The sequence below is a fragment of the Typopeltis vanoorti genome, chromosome 20 (assembly GCF_054136105.1).
Source record: "Typopeltis vanoorti isolate ZY-2024b chromosome 20, IOZ_Tvanoo_1.0, whole genome shotgun sequence".
Classification (NCBI taxonomy): domain Eukaryota; kingdom Metazoa; phylum Arthropoda; class Arachnida; order Uropygi; family Thelyphonidae; genus Typopeltis; species Typopeltis vanoorti.
In genome coordinates this window covers 81,846,550-81,859,695 of record NC_143568.1, presented here as the reverse complement: position 1 = coordinate 81,859,695, position 13,146 = coordinate 81,846,550, and the positions used below count along the sequence as shown (strand labels likewise).

The following is a 13,146-nucleotide window of genomic DNA, read 5'->3' as shown; positions in this document are numbered from 1 at the left end:
CGTTAGTTATGGAATAGTAAATGTTAAATTTGAATCACTGCTTAATGGAGACACTTCAAAACTAGCTCACATTAGCGAATGATGATTGGTGAGGGTGTGGCTATGAACCCCTTCCCCAAACCACTCTTCTACCAATCATTACGCACTGTTCATGCGTCACTTTTGTCGCCCATCCTCCTTTCCAGAACAATCGCGTGCTACTAAGAAATGACCTTTGCAATAACAAACCTTCCACTGACTTCCATTTGTGACGTTTCTAGAACTTCTCTAAAAATATAAATACATCTGTAGCCAGACTGTTTGATCAATTCAGTTATTGACTGAGTATAAGTAAGTGCATTGTCTTCAATTGCGATTCTTTTCAAGTAGTTTTTTATTTAATGCTTAACGTAGTTTCAGTTATTATTGTCAGTGATTTTTAAGTGTGTCAGTTATGGATCAGTGGCTGAAAACAGGAACAGTTAAAAAACTTGATGTGGATTATAACCCATTGCCAAGTACTTCTCAACACATGTCTGCAGCTACGAGTATACACCCACACCGGGAAATAGTAAAAAGGCACGTGCCTCAGGTACTACACAGAAGAAAAGGAAATACTGCAAAGAGTATATTAAATATGGACAGTTGCATGAAACTCTCTCTACTCATGCAACATTTAGAAACTAAACATCCTATGTATAAAAACAAAGAAATACATTATTTTCAGTGTTTAGAAAAGCAGCTGAATGTAACTTCATGGAAGCCTCAACTGCATTCTCATTGTCAGGAAAGAAAGACATGAGGATGCAGTTCAGGCTTCCTACTGTATTGCTTATCGCATGGTTAAATGTAGTAAAAACCCCACCATAGCTGAAAATTTAATTTCTCCTTGTATTAAGGATGCCATTTTTTGTATGTTTGGGGAAGAATATGTCTGCAAAATCGATACTATCTCTTTTTCAAACAATACAATGTCTCGAAGAATTCAGAATATGTCTGACAATGCTGAAACTGAAGTAGTAGATAGAATTAAAAAAAAAGTAAATTCTTTTCCATTCAGGTCAATGAAAGTTAGATATTATTATTATTTTTTTTTGCTCATCATTGTGAGGTACTTGACAGAAAATGAAATTGAGGAAAACCTGTTGCTTTGTTACCCATTGACAGAGCATACCACAGGCGAAGATATTTTTAATGTGATCAATGGTTATTTCATTGAAAAGGACATTAGTTGGTGGAACTGTTGTGGTGTATGCACTGAAGGAGCCAAGTCTATGTCAGGTTGTTTTATAGGCCAACGCGGCCGAATTAAAGAAGTAGCTCCCCATGTACCATGGAGTCACTGCTGTATTCATAGACAAACTCTTCCATCCAAGCCTCTTCCTAGTGAACTGAAAGACGTTCTTGATGAGGCTGTAAAAGTTGTAAATTGTGTTAAGTCACAACCACGAAACTCCAGATTGTTTAAAGTGCTGTGTGAAGAAATGAACAGCCTCCACAGCACATTACTTTTGCATATAGAGGTAAGGTGGCTATCTCCCGGTAAAGTACTTACACAGCTGTTTGAGCTTAGACATGAAGTCTAGGTTTTTTTTGAAAACCATCGTTTCCGTCTTGCTCCAAAGTTTCATGACAGTGATTGGCTTCAAAGTCTTGCATATTTATCAGATATTTTTCTAGAAATAAACAAACTCAACTTGGGACTTCTAAACAGCTCAATCGCTATATTCAAAGTAACCAACAAAATTGAGTCAATGATTAAAAAATTGGACTTTTGGAAAATGTGTATTGAAAGAGCCTGAGGTTTTTGGAACTCTGCACAACTTCTTAACTGAGAATGACTTGCACCTATCCCAAAACGTGAAAGAGAATATTTTAAGTCACTTGGAAGGTCTCAAAGTGTCCTTTTATAAGTACTTCCCTCAACATGAAAAAGAAAACAATTGGGCAAGATCCCTTCAATGAAGAATTCTTCAAAGAAGTTAAACTCTCAATCAATGAAAAAGAGCAGTTAATCGAACTTTCAACCGATTCTCCTTTAAATTCTGATTTTAAAAGAAAGCATCTTATTAATTTCTGGGCAGATGTCAGTGAGGAATTTAAAAGAAAGCATCTTATTACCTTCTGGGTAGATGTCAGTGAGGAATATGAACAGCTCAGTGAGAAGGCACTCAAATACCTCTTGTCATTTACTAATACTAAACTAGTGAAGAGAGCTTTTTCTTCTTACAACTTCATAAAAAATAAGTATTGCAACAAGCTTAATGCAAGTCCGGATTTAAGACTGTATCTTGCATCTCAAGAAACTAAGTGCATCAAAGCAAGCTCAACAATGTTTCAAACGGTTAGTGTATATACCAGTTATTACAGACTTTTCAGATAACACAAATAATTATTATTAATAATAGTCAATCAAAGTTTGTTAAATACTTGATCATTATCAATATTTAACATGAAGCTATATTTATTTCTGTGTTACGAATATTGTAAAATTAAATCTGTGGTTTGTACTTTTAGTGTAGCCATTTTTCTTTTCCAACTCATTACCTCATTTCCACTATTTTACGTTAAGATAGGTACTGAACAAAAGTGTCAGTATTTAAAAACGGCTATTTTAAAAACAAGGGGGTATAATTTATAGAAATGGGTTTAAAAGGGATACACAAGTGGAAAAAGGTTGGGAACCACTGCTATACTCATTCAGATACACATTTAATAAAGGTTGAAATGTGATTAACTTCTTGAAAGGAAGAAGACAGAGTTCTGTAACTAAACTACAGATGGCATTTGTTGAAACTAGATAAGAAGGTAAACTTCATGTGTTATATTTTTCTTAAGTTATAAGGGTGTAAGTGCAGTGAACTAGTTTTTTGAATCAAGTAGAACTAGTTATTCACAACATAAGCCCTGTTCAGAATTTTTTTACTTAATTTCAAGTACCACATCTGCAATCACAGGATTGTACAAGTCAGATATAGCAACACATCATTCGCAATTTTTTCTCTTAAGCAAAATTACTCATTTTATTCTCTGAACTTATAAACTGAAAGTTTTGATAACTACTTGCAACTGCATAACCAATATTATATAAATTCGTATTTTATGTAACCTGCCAGAAATAAAATAGATCACAAGTTGCTTTTTTTTTATTTTTCTTTACAAAGTAAGATCCCCCCCCCCCCCACCAGAAAATCATGCAACTATCAATGTTGGGCTGCAAAGACCAGATACAATACTTAATCTTTCTCAAGAAGCATAATAGCATTATATAAGTCATATTAAAAATAAATTCTAACTGCTATTGTAGCAACATCTTTAATGTGAACTCATTCACTATAATAGGCTACAGAAATCATGGCACTCAAAGCAAACAGTTAGCAGATTTCTTAAGCTCAGATGCTAATAGATGCTGGACTGCAAAGGCCAGACACATTGAAAAATAAATAACCAAAAATTATTTTAATGTTACTTTGAAAAACAAAGGAGAGAAGAAAAAAAATGCACTGAGGGACACTGCCAACCTGGATAGGACAATTGTGTTCATTACAGTGAATTATTCCATTAATCTCCTTAAGAGATTGTTGAGAAATGTAGGCTGTAAATTCGTTTAGACAAAATCAACTTTCTCTTGAATATCTTTCCCAATGCACTTCATATATTCATCCTGAACATGTGAGATACAACGAAACTATACTTCATTATTCTGTATAAATTCCCTGCATGTAAACACAGCTCTTTTCACTATTTTTGAAGTCATTTTCTTAAAAGAAATTGTCGTCTTTTGGTAACATTTTGAGTATCTATAATCTTAGCATATTCAACTAGTTGTTTCATGAGTGTTGGCAGTTAATTTCTAACAATGGTTTGGGCAAAGCCATAATGCTTTTTTTTTGGGGGGGGGGGGGGCTTAATTTTTTTATGGAAATAAATCATAATGAAAATAGATACAGTATAACAGTAAAGTTTACTAATATTGTGGATATATAAGGAGGACTGGAAAGTAATCAATTATTTTTAATAGTTCATTTTTAGCCGATTGTTTTTTTTTTAAATAACACATAAATTATTAAATTTGATTTTTATTTAAATATTAGAATTACTTTTTTATTTAAAAATTATTTTTTTTTTAATATGGCAAACTTTAAAGTTGAAGAGTAGCATTTACATCATTGTATGCTGTTTTTGTTTCACCAAGGAAAGAATGCTACCGAGGCTACCAAAATCATTTGCTCAACTTATGGAGACGTATTGAAGGTTAACAAATGTCAGCGATGGTTTAGGAGATTTGCAGAAAAAAATTTTGATCTATCTGGAAGACCTCTTACTCTAGATGACAATGCTCTTAAGACTCTCGTTGAATCAGATCCAAAACAAACCATACAAGAATTAGCAGAGAAACTTAATTCATCATGGTCAACTGTCCAAGAGGACTTACATAAGAGTGGCAAGGTTCTTAAACAGGGTGTATGGGTACCGCATGAACTGTCAGACAACAATAGAGCACAGAGACAGACGATTTGCAATTCATTGTTGACCAGACAACAAAATGACCCCTATTTGGAACGAGTTGTAACTGGTGACGAAAAATGGGTGCTGTATAAGAATATTAAACGCAAAAAACAGTGGCTTTCTCCAAATCAAACTCCAATTCCAACACCTAAAGATGGACTTCATCCACAAAAAGTTCTGTTGTGCGTTTGGTGGGATATTCATGGAATTATTCATTACGAACTCATGGAACAGGGTAAGACTATCACAGCAGCCATCTACTGTGAACAATTAGAGCGACTACATCAAGCATTGTTAATCAAATGTCCTGCGCTTGTCAATCAAAAAGGGATAATTCTGCAAGAATGACTCAAGAAAAAATTAGGCAGTTAGGATAGGAACTTCTACCACATCCTTCATATTCGCCGGATATTGCCCCTAGTGACTATCACTTATTCAGGTCCTTAGAACACAGCATAAGAAATAAAACCTTCCGTTCGCAAGATGATGTACAAAGGAGTTTGATAACATTTTTTGCATCCAAAGAAAAAACTTTTTTCAAAAAAGGAATTCTAAACTTAGTAGATCGTTGGAATAAGGTTATAATTAATGATGGCGATTATATAATTTTTTCTTTAATAAAATTTATATTAAAAATGTAGTTCAAAAAATTGATTACTTTCCGGTCCCTCTTATATAATATATTTTGAAACAAGAAAAACTTATTTTCATCGATGATGTCAAAATGAGTTTTGTAATTTCACATTCTGTTGAAAAGATTGGCAAGAACCATTTGCCAATCTAAAATACTTTAATTTGAATTTACTAAAGCTTCTTTCACATGAAGTAGCAGAAGAATATCTGTAGAGTCACATTGAGATTCGTATATAATTCATTTAATTCAAGTCATATTAACCCCCTAACGTACCAATTAAAAATCAGAAAGCGGTCGTTTTTCTGCCAATTTTTTGGGCGAGGGTGATTTGCTGGATCAAATTCATCATTATTTGAAAAATAATGATGAATTTGTGTAAACGCAAATGAAATAGCCGATACATGCCATTGGCAACTTTTCTCGGCTGAAAGGAAATAGGCACAAGATTGTCTAGCGTCTATATTCAGTTGTATTTATATGTGAAACCAAAATTCAAAATCAATTCTGGTGCAATAAACAAAAGATGTGTCACAGACGTCTTTGTATGTTAAGAGGTTAAGTAGTTGCTGCGTCAAACTTAAAGCTTTGAATTTCAAAAAACAATCACAGGTGAGACGAGACTAGTTAACACCAGTTGCAGTCATTGGTTACAAAAGCGGCTTTATTTATCTAAATACAGAGCTTTCACCATGCTGATCAGCACATGGCAGTGAATTTGGAATTATTATTTGAACTATTTGCTATTCTACATTTGAATAGATTAAGTTCCAGGTTTCTCTCTAGATACAATACTGTTGATTAGCTGTAATTCAATTTTTTTTTGCTAGTATCTCAGAGTGTATACTACTCCTTGCAGTGAATTGCAACTTTATGTAGTGTCATCATACTTGCAGAAAATCCACAATATTTGAAACCTTGATACTGTTAGATGATGCATCACTGGATGCATTATGCTATTAGATTCTTAATGTGTTACAGTCTTCACAGCTGTTGTGCAGTTTTTTCCAAGTACTACTACAAATGTTTCTTCAGGATTGAAGGTTTTTAATATTCTTGTACAAATCCCTGCATAAGAAACATGTATTATCTGATAATGTTCTTATATAGGAAATCAGGATTTTTTTTTTTTTTCAACTCTCCACCCACAAAAAAAAAGTTGTAAGCCTATAGTACATTAGTATCATGGGTGTCCTAAAGATTTTTTTAATCTATTTTTTACCTTATTCAGAAGTTAATCTAGAAACCAAATATGGGATTTTTTTTAAGCCATTCAAGCCTCCACTAAGTGTGGTAGTGAACTCATACTGGGCAGTGAAATTCACATACCACCTAAAGGCAATCATATATATATATATATATATATATATATATATATATACACCATGCCCAAAGTGGGATTTGAACTTGCAGCCTCTTGGTTGGGGAGCAGTCATGCTAGCTACCCAGCCAACTAGGCCAGCACTGGTGAGATCTTGAGAAGCATCCTCATACTATGGTGTGTTGTTTCACTGAATTCCTCTGTCACAGAATGGAGTCTGGCAACCATTCAACACTCTTATATGTTGATTTGTAGAGTAGGTGCATTCATGATCCAAACAGAGTAAAAGCTTCAGAATTGGAAGTTACACAGATGTCAACAATTTGTACAGCCAATCAATCATAAATGACTGCTGTTTAAAAGTACAAATTAACATATCTTCAATAACTAAAATTACAATTTATTAAGTGTGTATAGTAAGCATAGCTATTTAAATATTTTCAATTTCAAACTGACTATGATATTATGGTAAAGATATGTGAGCTGTTTACTATAACAATTTAGATAGCTAAAACCTGTCATGCAATTTTCTTAAAACATATTTCCACCTGGTCACTAGGAATGCCATGTTCCTGTTTGCACATTTTAAAGTGAGACAGAAACTGACAGTCTTGATCTCCTGGGAAGCAACCATATACTTCATGTTTTTTTTTCACATATTACCACTGCAATGATAATGTTTACTTAGTAGAGTACAATGTGGGGTTAGGGCAATTGTACTCTACTAAGTAACCCCCATGCAGTTGAAAATCTATGTATAACTTTTGACTCCTCCGAAAACTTTACTAATAGCCTACTGTTGACTGAAGGCCTTACCGATAACACAAACAGTCAATTAACACACATTTTGTATGTTATATATATTATATTATAACTGCATTCTTAATAAAGTAGGCTAGAGAAAAGAAAATGTGAATAAGAAAACTATAAGGAAGAGAAAATACATTTACAGTACTGTATTTATCGATACCATAAGTTTACGTTGTCTGTATGCATGACGAATCATTTTTCTGTCAGTAACTACATCAGTATTGTCTTATAAGATACAAAACACTACATCTTATATGTATTACTAACACCAGATATCACAAATGAAAAGATAATGTGAAAAATAAATTCATATTTATTTAATGATTCATGCATTGATAATGAAGCAGCAGCTTTATGGTAGCCTAGCATATATATACTAAAGAATCATTATAAATTGTTTATTTTATGCAGTTATGATTTAATACTGCATCTTTATGGTTCTGTTGAATGGCACCATGCACGCCTGCCTGTAAGTGTGTTTAAGTTTTGATAAATTTTAACATTTTATAATAGATTTGTGTATATTTTATGCAGTCATGACATAGAAATATTGAAAAAGTTAGCTAAGCCGTGCAGTTTGTCGCAAATCTCCAAAAATTTTCCAATATATTTATTGAAAAAATCTCTGTATAAGTGGTCCTATGTTGTTCAAGGGTCAACTGTAGTTAAGAGATGATAAAGACTTTTTCAATGTCAAGTGACAAACTGGGCTTTTTAAAAAAAAAAACCTGGCAGTGCTTTTATTACCACTGGAATGCAAAAGCTGTTAAATAAGGTATACTTTTGAAAAAGATGTTAAGCACTATCAACATTAGGTTATCCTATCTAAAATTATAGTGTATCCTATAATTTTAAGTACCTATCTGGCCAAAAGTGTTCACAGAGGAATACTGAATAAAGGCAACTAGGTGATTATATTTGTAGTTATTACCATTTTAGAACTTCAGTCTTGCATGAATTATTTAATACAGGCCACTACTACAGCAAACCAGTAGGGACCACAGAAATAGTTTGCTATACTGAATTTGTTTTAGCATAGTACTTTAGCTGTGACAATTTTGGTCAGAACTTAGGTTTATTATTGCAATATTTGCTATAGTGAGAGTTGATTGTATTTGCTTATTAAATAATTCATTATTTACAACTTGGTAAAGCACATATTTTGAAACAGAGTGCAGTGCTGCAGTTTAAAAGTCTGGTAAGTGATTCTGTCACTGAACTTGTTATATTGGTTTATAGACAGTGGCGGCCAGTACATAAGCACTGCGACACTGCAGCACCCCCAAGGAAAAAAAATGAAAAATTTAAGTTTTGTTTGTGTTTATAAATAATAAAAATGCTTACAACATTATATAAATGCAATACAACAGGTTAAAGGTTACAGCTTATGTTTCGACAGTGATTGAATAGTTAATAATTGGAATTGTTCGATTAACGCTTTAGATTACGAAACAAACACACTGCGATCTAATGCAGTGTCGATATTATCACTTTCGACCAATTACAGCCAGTCTCGCCGATATTCCTTTGAGCTAGTTAGAAGTCATTCCGACACTGCTTGGTTGGGCATTGTATCGTATGTTATTTCTGTGAGATACGAAACTTTTATTATTGGTGCATGTTCGTGGTGAGGGTGAACTATTTTTTGCAAATTGGCGATGTAACATTATTTAAATTAAGGGGATATTAAATCCCACATTATTTCAAAGCCAAATAAGGGAATCAAAGAGTTTCATGCTGAATATAGTAAATAGTAAACTATAAAAGTTTCGGTGGATTGTAGTGTAAGCTAAAGCACATAGTATAACACTAGGTCTGGGTAGTGACCTTCCACCATAATGTATAACATCATACATCTCCTAGGAGATGTTTTACATTATGGGTAATACTAAGAATAGTGATCAGAACTTGCCCCACCTTTGCTATGAGTTGCCCTAGCGTTATACTACATGCTTGCGCTACAATCCACCGAAACTTTTATAGTTTACTATTTACTATATTCGGCATGAAACTCTTCGATTCCGATCTCTGAGTTTCTTATTCGGCGTTTAAATGATGTGGGATTTAATATCCCCTTCATTTAAATAATATAATTATTTATTTATTATAGATACAAGGCTGAATTATGACGAATGTCACTGTTAAAAATATGAAAAGAATTATATTTCTTCAATTATCGTTACACGAAACAAATATTTCAGTGTCAGAATTATTGCGTTTGATGAAATGCAGCCAGACTCGCCGATATTCAATTGCACACGTTACAAGTCATTCTGACATTGCTTGGCTGGGCAGTGTGTTGTATGCTTTCGCGTGTTATTTCTGTGAGATACGAAACTTTTATTATTGGTGTTAGTTCGTGGTGAAATATTTTTAATATGTAAATTTATTTATTAATAAATTGGTTACTGATTAGGAAAAAAAGATTTTTTTTTTTTTTTTTTTGTATACGCAGCACTGCCACTGTTTGCAGGTTTATTTAAATCCAACAACAATGTAAAATTGTGTTCAAAACCCTATCATGTGTATTCAATGAAAGAAATGGGCACACTTTGCAACCTCAAAAGATATATATTTATGATTTCTGCAATCAACAACTTTTCTCCATCCATTTTTTAAAAACTTCAAATTTCTCTACAAATAATGTGCTACCATTTCAAGAGTGCTGAAATGAAACAAATTTCAAAATAAACCTTCCCCTCAGAAGTACAATAACCAGGACATGAGAATGATTGATTGATTGAAAACATGAGATTTTTTTATTTATATATATTTATATATATATATTCTTTTCCCCTTAGGTAACATAGCCCATCTTTTTTAATCCTTGAATATATGGCAGCACATAGTACATGGTAGAGATATTCTGTACAAGGGTCTTTTGAGCAGAAAATGGAGTAAAGAACACCAACAGCAGTGATGGGAGGTTCCAAAGGCCAGAGCCAATAAAACAGTTTGTGGCAACTTCATTCCATTCTTCTGACTTTTTCCCCCTTCCTTGTACAGACTTGACAAGTCTTTAGAAGTCTGGACATTCATACTATTATTAAAGAATACATCCTATGGATTAGCAGAATCTGGAATATAATAAAATAAGAATTTGTAAATCAGATAAATTATATATTATTTTTTAATAAATAAACAGGGTCCTACAGAAGTTAAATAATTTAAATACCTGTATTAGGATTCTGAGAATTTTGGCTTTGTGGAGGAGTCATCTGCCGTCTCAACTGTTCAACAAGCTCAGGATTAGCTGCTTGCATTTGAGCTGCTAATTGCTGCCCTCTGTAAATACCATGTAAAAATTAAATAAAACACTATGTATCATAGGTCTGGTACAGTTTTAATATTTTAACCAAAAACCTAATTTTGCACTTGTGAAAAGAGGAAGGTTGGTTAGTTAGTATTATGTAGGGTGAATAAGACCAAGGCACAGGTTTTCTGTGTAAGGATCTCCCACTCATAAAATACTTGAACACAGGAATTTACATCCATGTCATAACAGCTGAAGGCAAGTGCAAAGGAGAGCCATGAAAACTGCTCTGCATTTAAGGACAGGAGAAAAAAAAAAGCTTAAATATGTGTCATTATTAACCCAGCATAAGGTGGGGGTGTCACAGACCCCAAAGATTTTAAATTTACTATAACTTTTTAACAACGCATGGCAGTAAGTTATGCCTAGGTATAGCTTCCCCTCCATAGACGACAGGCTGTTGCACACAAGCAAGATTAGTGTGTGAAGTGTGCTGAGGTCCACCAGACCCCATCTTACCAAAACCGTGACTATATATTTACTTCGAAACGTAAGTTGTTTTCATGTATATTCTACTAAAATATTATCGTTACTGCTGTGTCTTCTATATTTTTACATACCAACTATAAGCAAATACATTTTCGTAAATATTTAGAGGGTATTTTGGGAATAATCTTTTTTTTTTACCAGATGGGTTACATCAACTTATAGATGATGATAGTGAAATTGATGTAGAATTAGTCAGTAATCATGAGTCTGATATAGAACAAGACTGTGAGGAAGAATCTTAAAAAATATGTAATCTAATATTGATTTCTATAATGCACTACATTATTTGAGTGGGTCTGTGGGATCCCACCTTACCATTTTTGTTACATTTCCCTGCCGCACCAGGCTAAGGCATATTTTCTTTAGGTTATTAAAAAGACCTTAGATGTGAAGCAAACTATGAATTACAAAAGATAAGAAAAATAATACCACTTAATGATCATCAGTATATTTCAATATACTCACGGCTGTAAAATACCACTGAAAGGTAACCAAGTTAATTAGATTTTAAATAAAATCCTTAACTATAAAAATTTTGAAGTCATCATACCACAATTCCCAGCCTAGAGTAGAGCTCTCAGTGTACTATATGCTGCTTTGAAAGAAGTCAACAGACACCATAGTGAGAGGAACAAATTGGCCATGGCACCTATCTTAATAAGATGTAGGACCGCCTTTCACTGCGATAACTGCATACTTTCCACAAGCGTATGATAGCGATCAATGGGAATTTTGGACCATTCTTCCTGTAGACATGCAATGAGGGGATGGACGTCCCTTAACTTCACAGGTGTTCAATAGGCTTGAGATCAGGTTGATGGAGGCCAGTCAAGTGTAGTGATTTTCATGTCCACAAACCACACATTTACAGCAGCCTTATGACACGGTATTCTGTTGAAAGAGAGAATGGTCATTTCCACAGAAACACCACAAAATAGAAAGCATTGCATTGTCCAGAATATTTGGATACCCCCTCTGAGTTCAATGTTCGTGGCACCACAAACAAATCTGAGTCAAATCAGGACCATACCATCACTGTCACCTCCGACTTTCATAGTTGAGCTTAGTTACACACTCTGGTAGGAGACTTTTACTGGGTATCTGCAATACCTATACTCGTCCATGAGTAGAGGATGTAGCTTGATTTGTTGCTCCATAACACAGCTTTCCAAGCTTCTACGTCCCACTGTAAATGCTCTTTGCAACCAACGAAGACAACACTGCATGTTGGTTCGGGTAATGTGTGTGTGTGTGTGGGGGGGGTGCATATTGTGGTCTGACCATGGAAATCCATGTTGTGAGCCTTGGCTTTTAATGTTGGTGTGTAGATTTGTGTTCCAGTTGATGCCCAGAACTCTGCATTCAACGTGTCGGCCGATGAATGGCGGTCTTTACATATTATCTTTCATACCACCTTATGGCCACGTTCTGTGAGTGTGGTGGGTAGCGCTTATAATTGTCTCCATCTCAGTATGGTATCATAGATTGTTATCTGGGATGGCCTAATTTGTCAAAAATTTGCTAAATAGATAGGCCTGCAACATGACATTCTATAACAATGCCTCTTTCAAACTCCATCAGTTACTTTCTCACAGCAATTTCACTGACCTTGGGAGCATCGTATTCCTCCAATTTATACTGGTTACAAACACATAACTCGTTACGGTACACCTTGACTTCTTTCCAAGCAGCATATAAAATAAAACTAATAGTGAGATTATAGAGGAATTTCTTATGAATATCCTTGGTTAGATTGGTGTGAGTACAGTGAACAAACAGTTCAAGGCCAAACAAGGAGATTTCCAAAATTTACTGACAAAGAAAATTAATTAAGAAATAACTAACATATAAGGGTACTCTACATTTCATAAATTTTGATAAAATAAGGTTTTTCAAAATTGTTGGGCTTTCCCCACTTCCCAGGGGAATAGACTAATAGTAAAACTGGATGGTAAATGGAACACTATACAGATAAGTGCAGGTCTATTCTATAATTAATTTATAATAATAAATTCTTGGTATGACAATTACTTATGACAATAAGTAATTGTCATACCAAGAGATACAAAATGTATCTCTTGGTATGACAAAGAA

At 33.9% G+C, this 13,146-nt stretch overlaps 2 protein-coding genes across 8 annotated transcripts in view; one reads left to right on the top strand and one right to left on the bottom strand.

Moving 5' to 3' along the window:
• The window catches only part of LOC150095599 (trafficking protein particle complex subunit 13), a 200,329-nt gene that overhangs the window by 147,735 nt on the left and 39,448 nt on the right, over positions 1-13,146 (top strand). The window contains exon 12 of one of the 4 annotated variants that reach the window (XM_090410598.1): positions 10,052-10,189. The exons of the other annotated variants lie outside the window; for them this stretch is intronic. Coding sequence (XP_090266724.1) covers positions 10,052-10,060 — 9 coding nt within the window. The 3' untranslated portion in view covers positions 10,061-10,189. Of the gene's footprint in view, positions 1-10,051; positions 10,190-13,146 lie in introns of those variants that run through there. 4 annotated transcript variants of the gene reach the window in all.
• LOC150095598 (small glutamine-rich tetratricopeptide repeat-containing protein alpha-like) overlaps positions 9,802-13,146 on the bottom strand; it is a 279,209-nt gene continuing 275,864 nt past the window's right edge. For all 4 annotated transcript variants that reach the window (XM_090410599.1, XM_090410600.1, XM_090410601.1 and 1 more), the window contains 2 exons: positions 10,426-10,535; positions 9,802-10,327 (listed from right to left, as the gene is read on the bottom strand). In XM_090410599.1, coding sequence (XP_090266725.1) covers positions 10,311-10,327; positions 10,426-10,535 — 127 coding nt within the window. In that variant the 3' untranslated portion in view covers positions 9,802-10,310. The remainder of the gene's footprint in view (positions 10,328-10,425; positions 10,536-13,146) is intronic.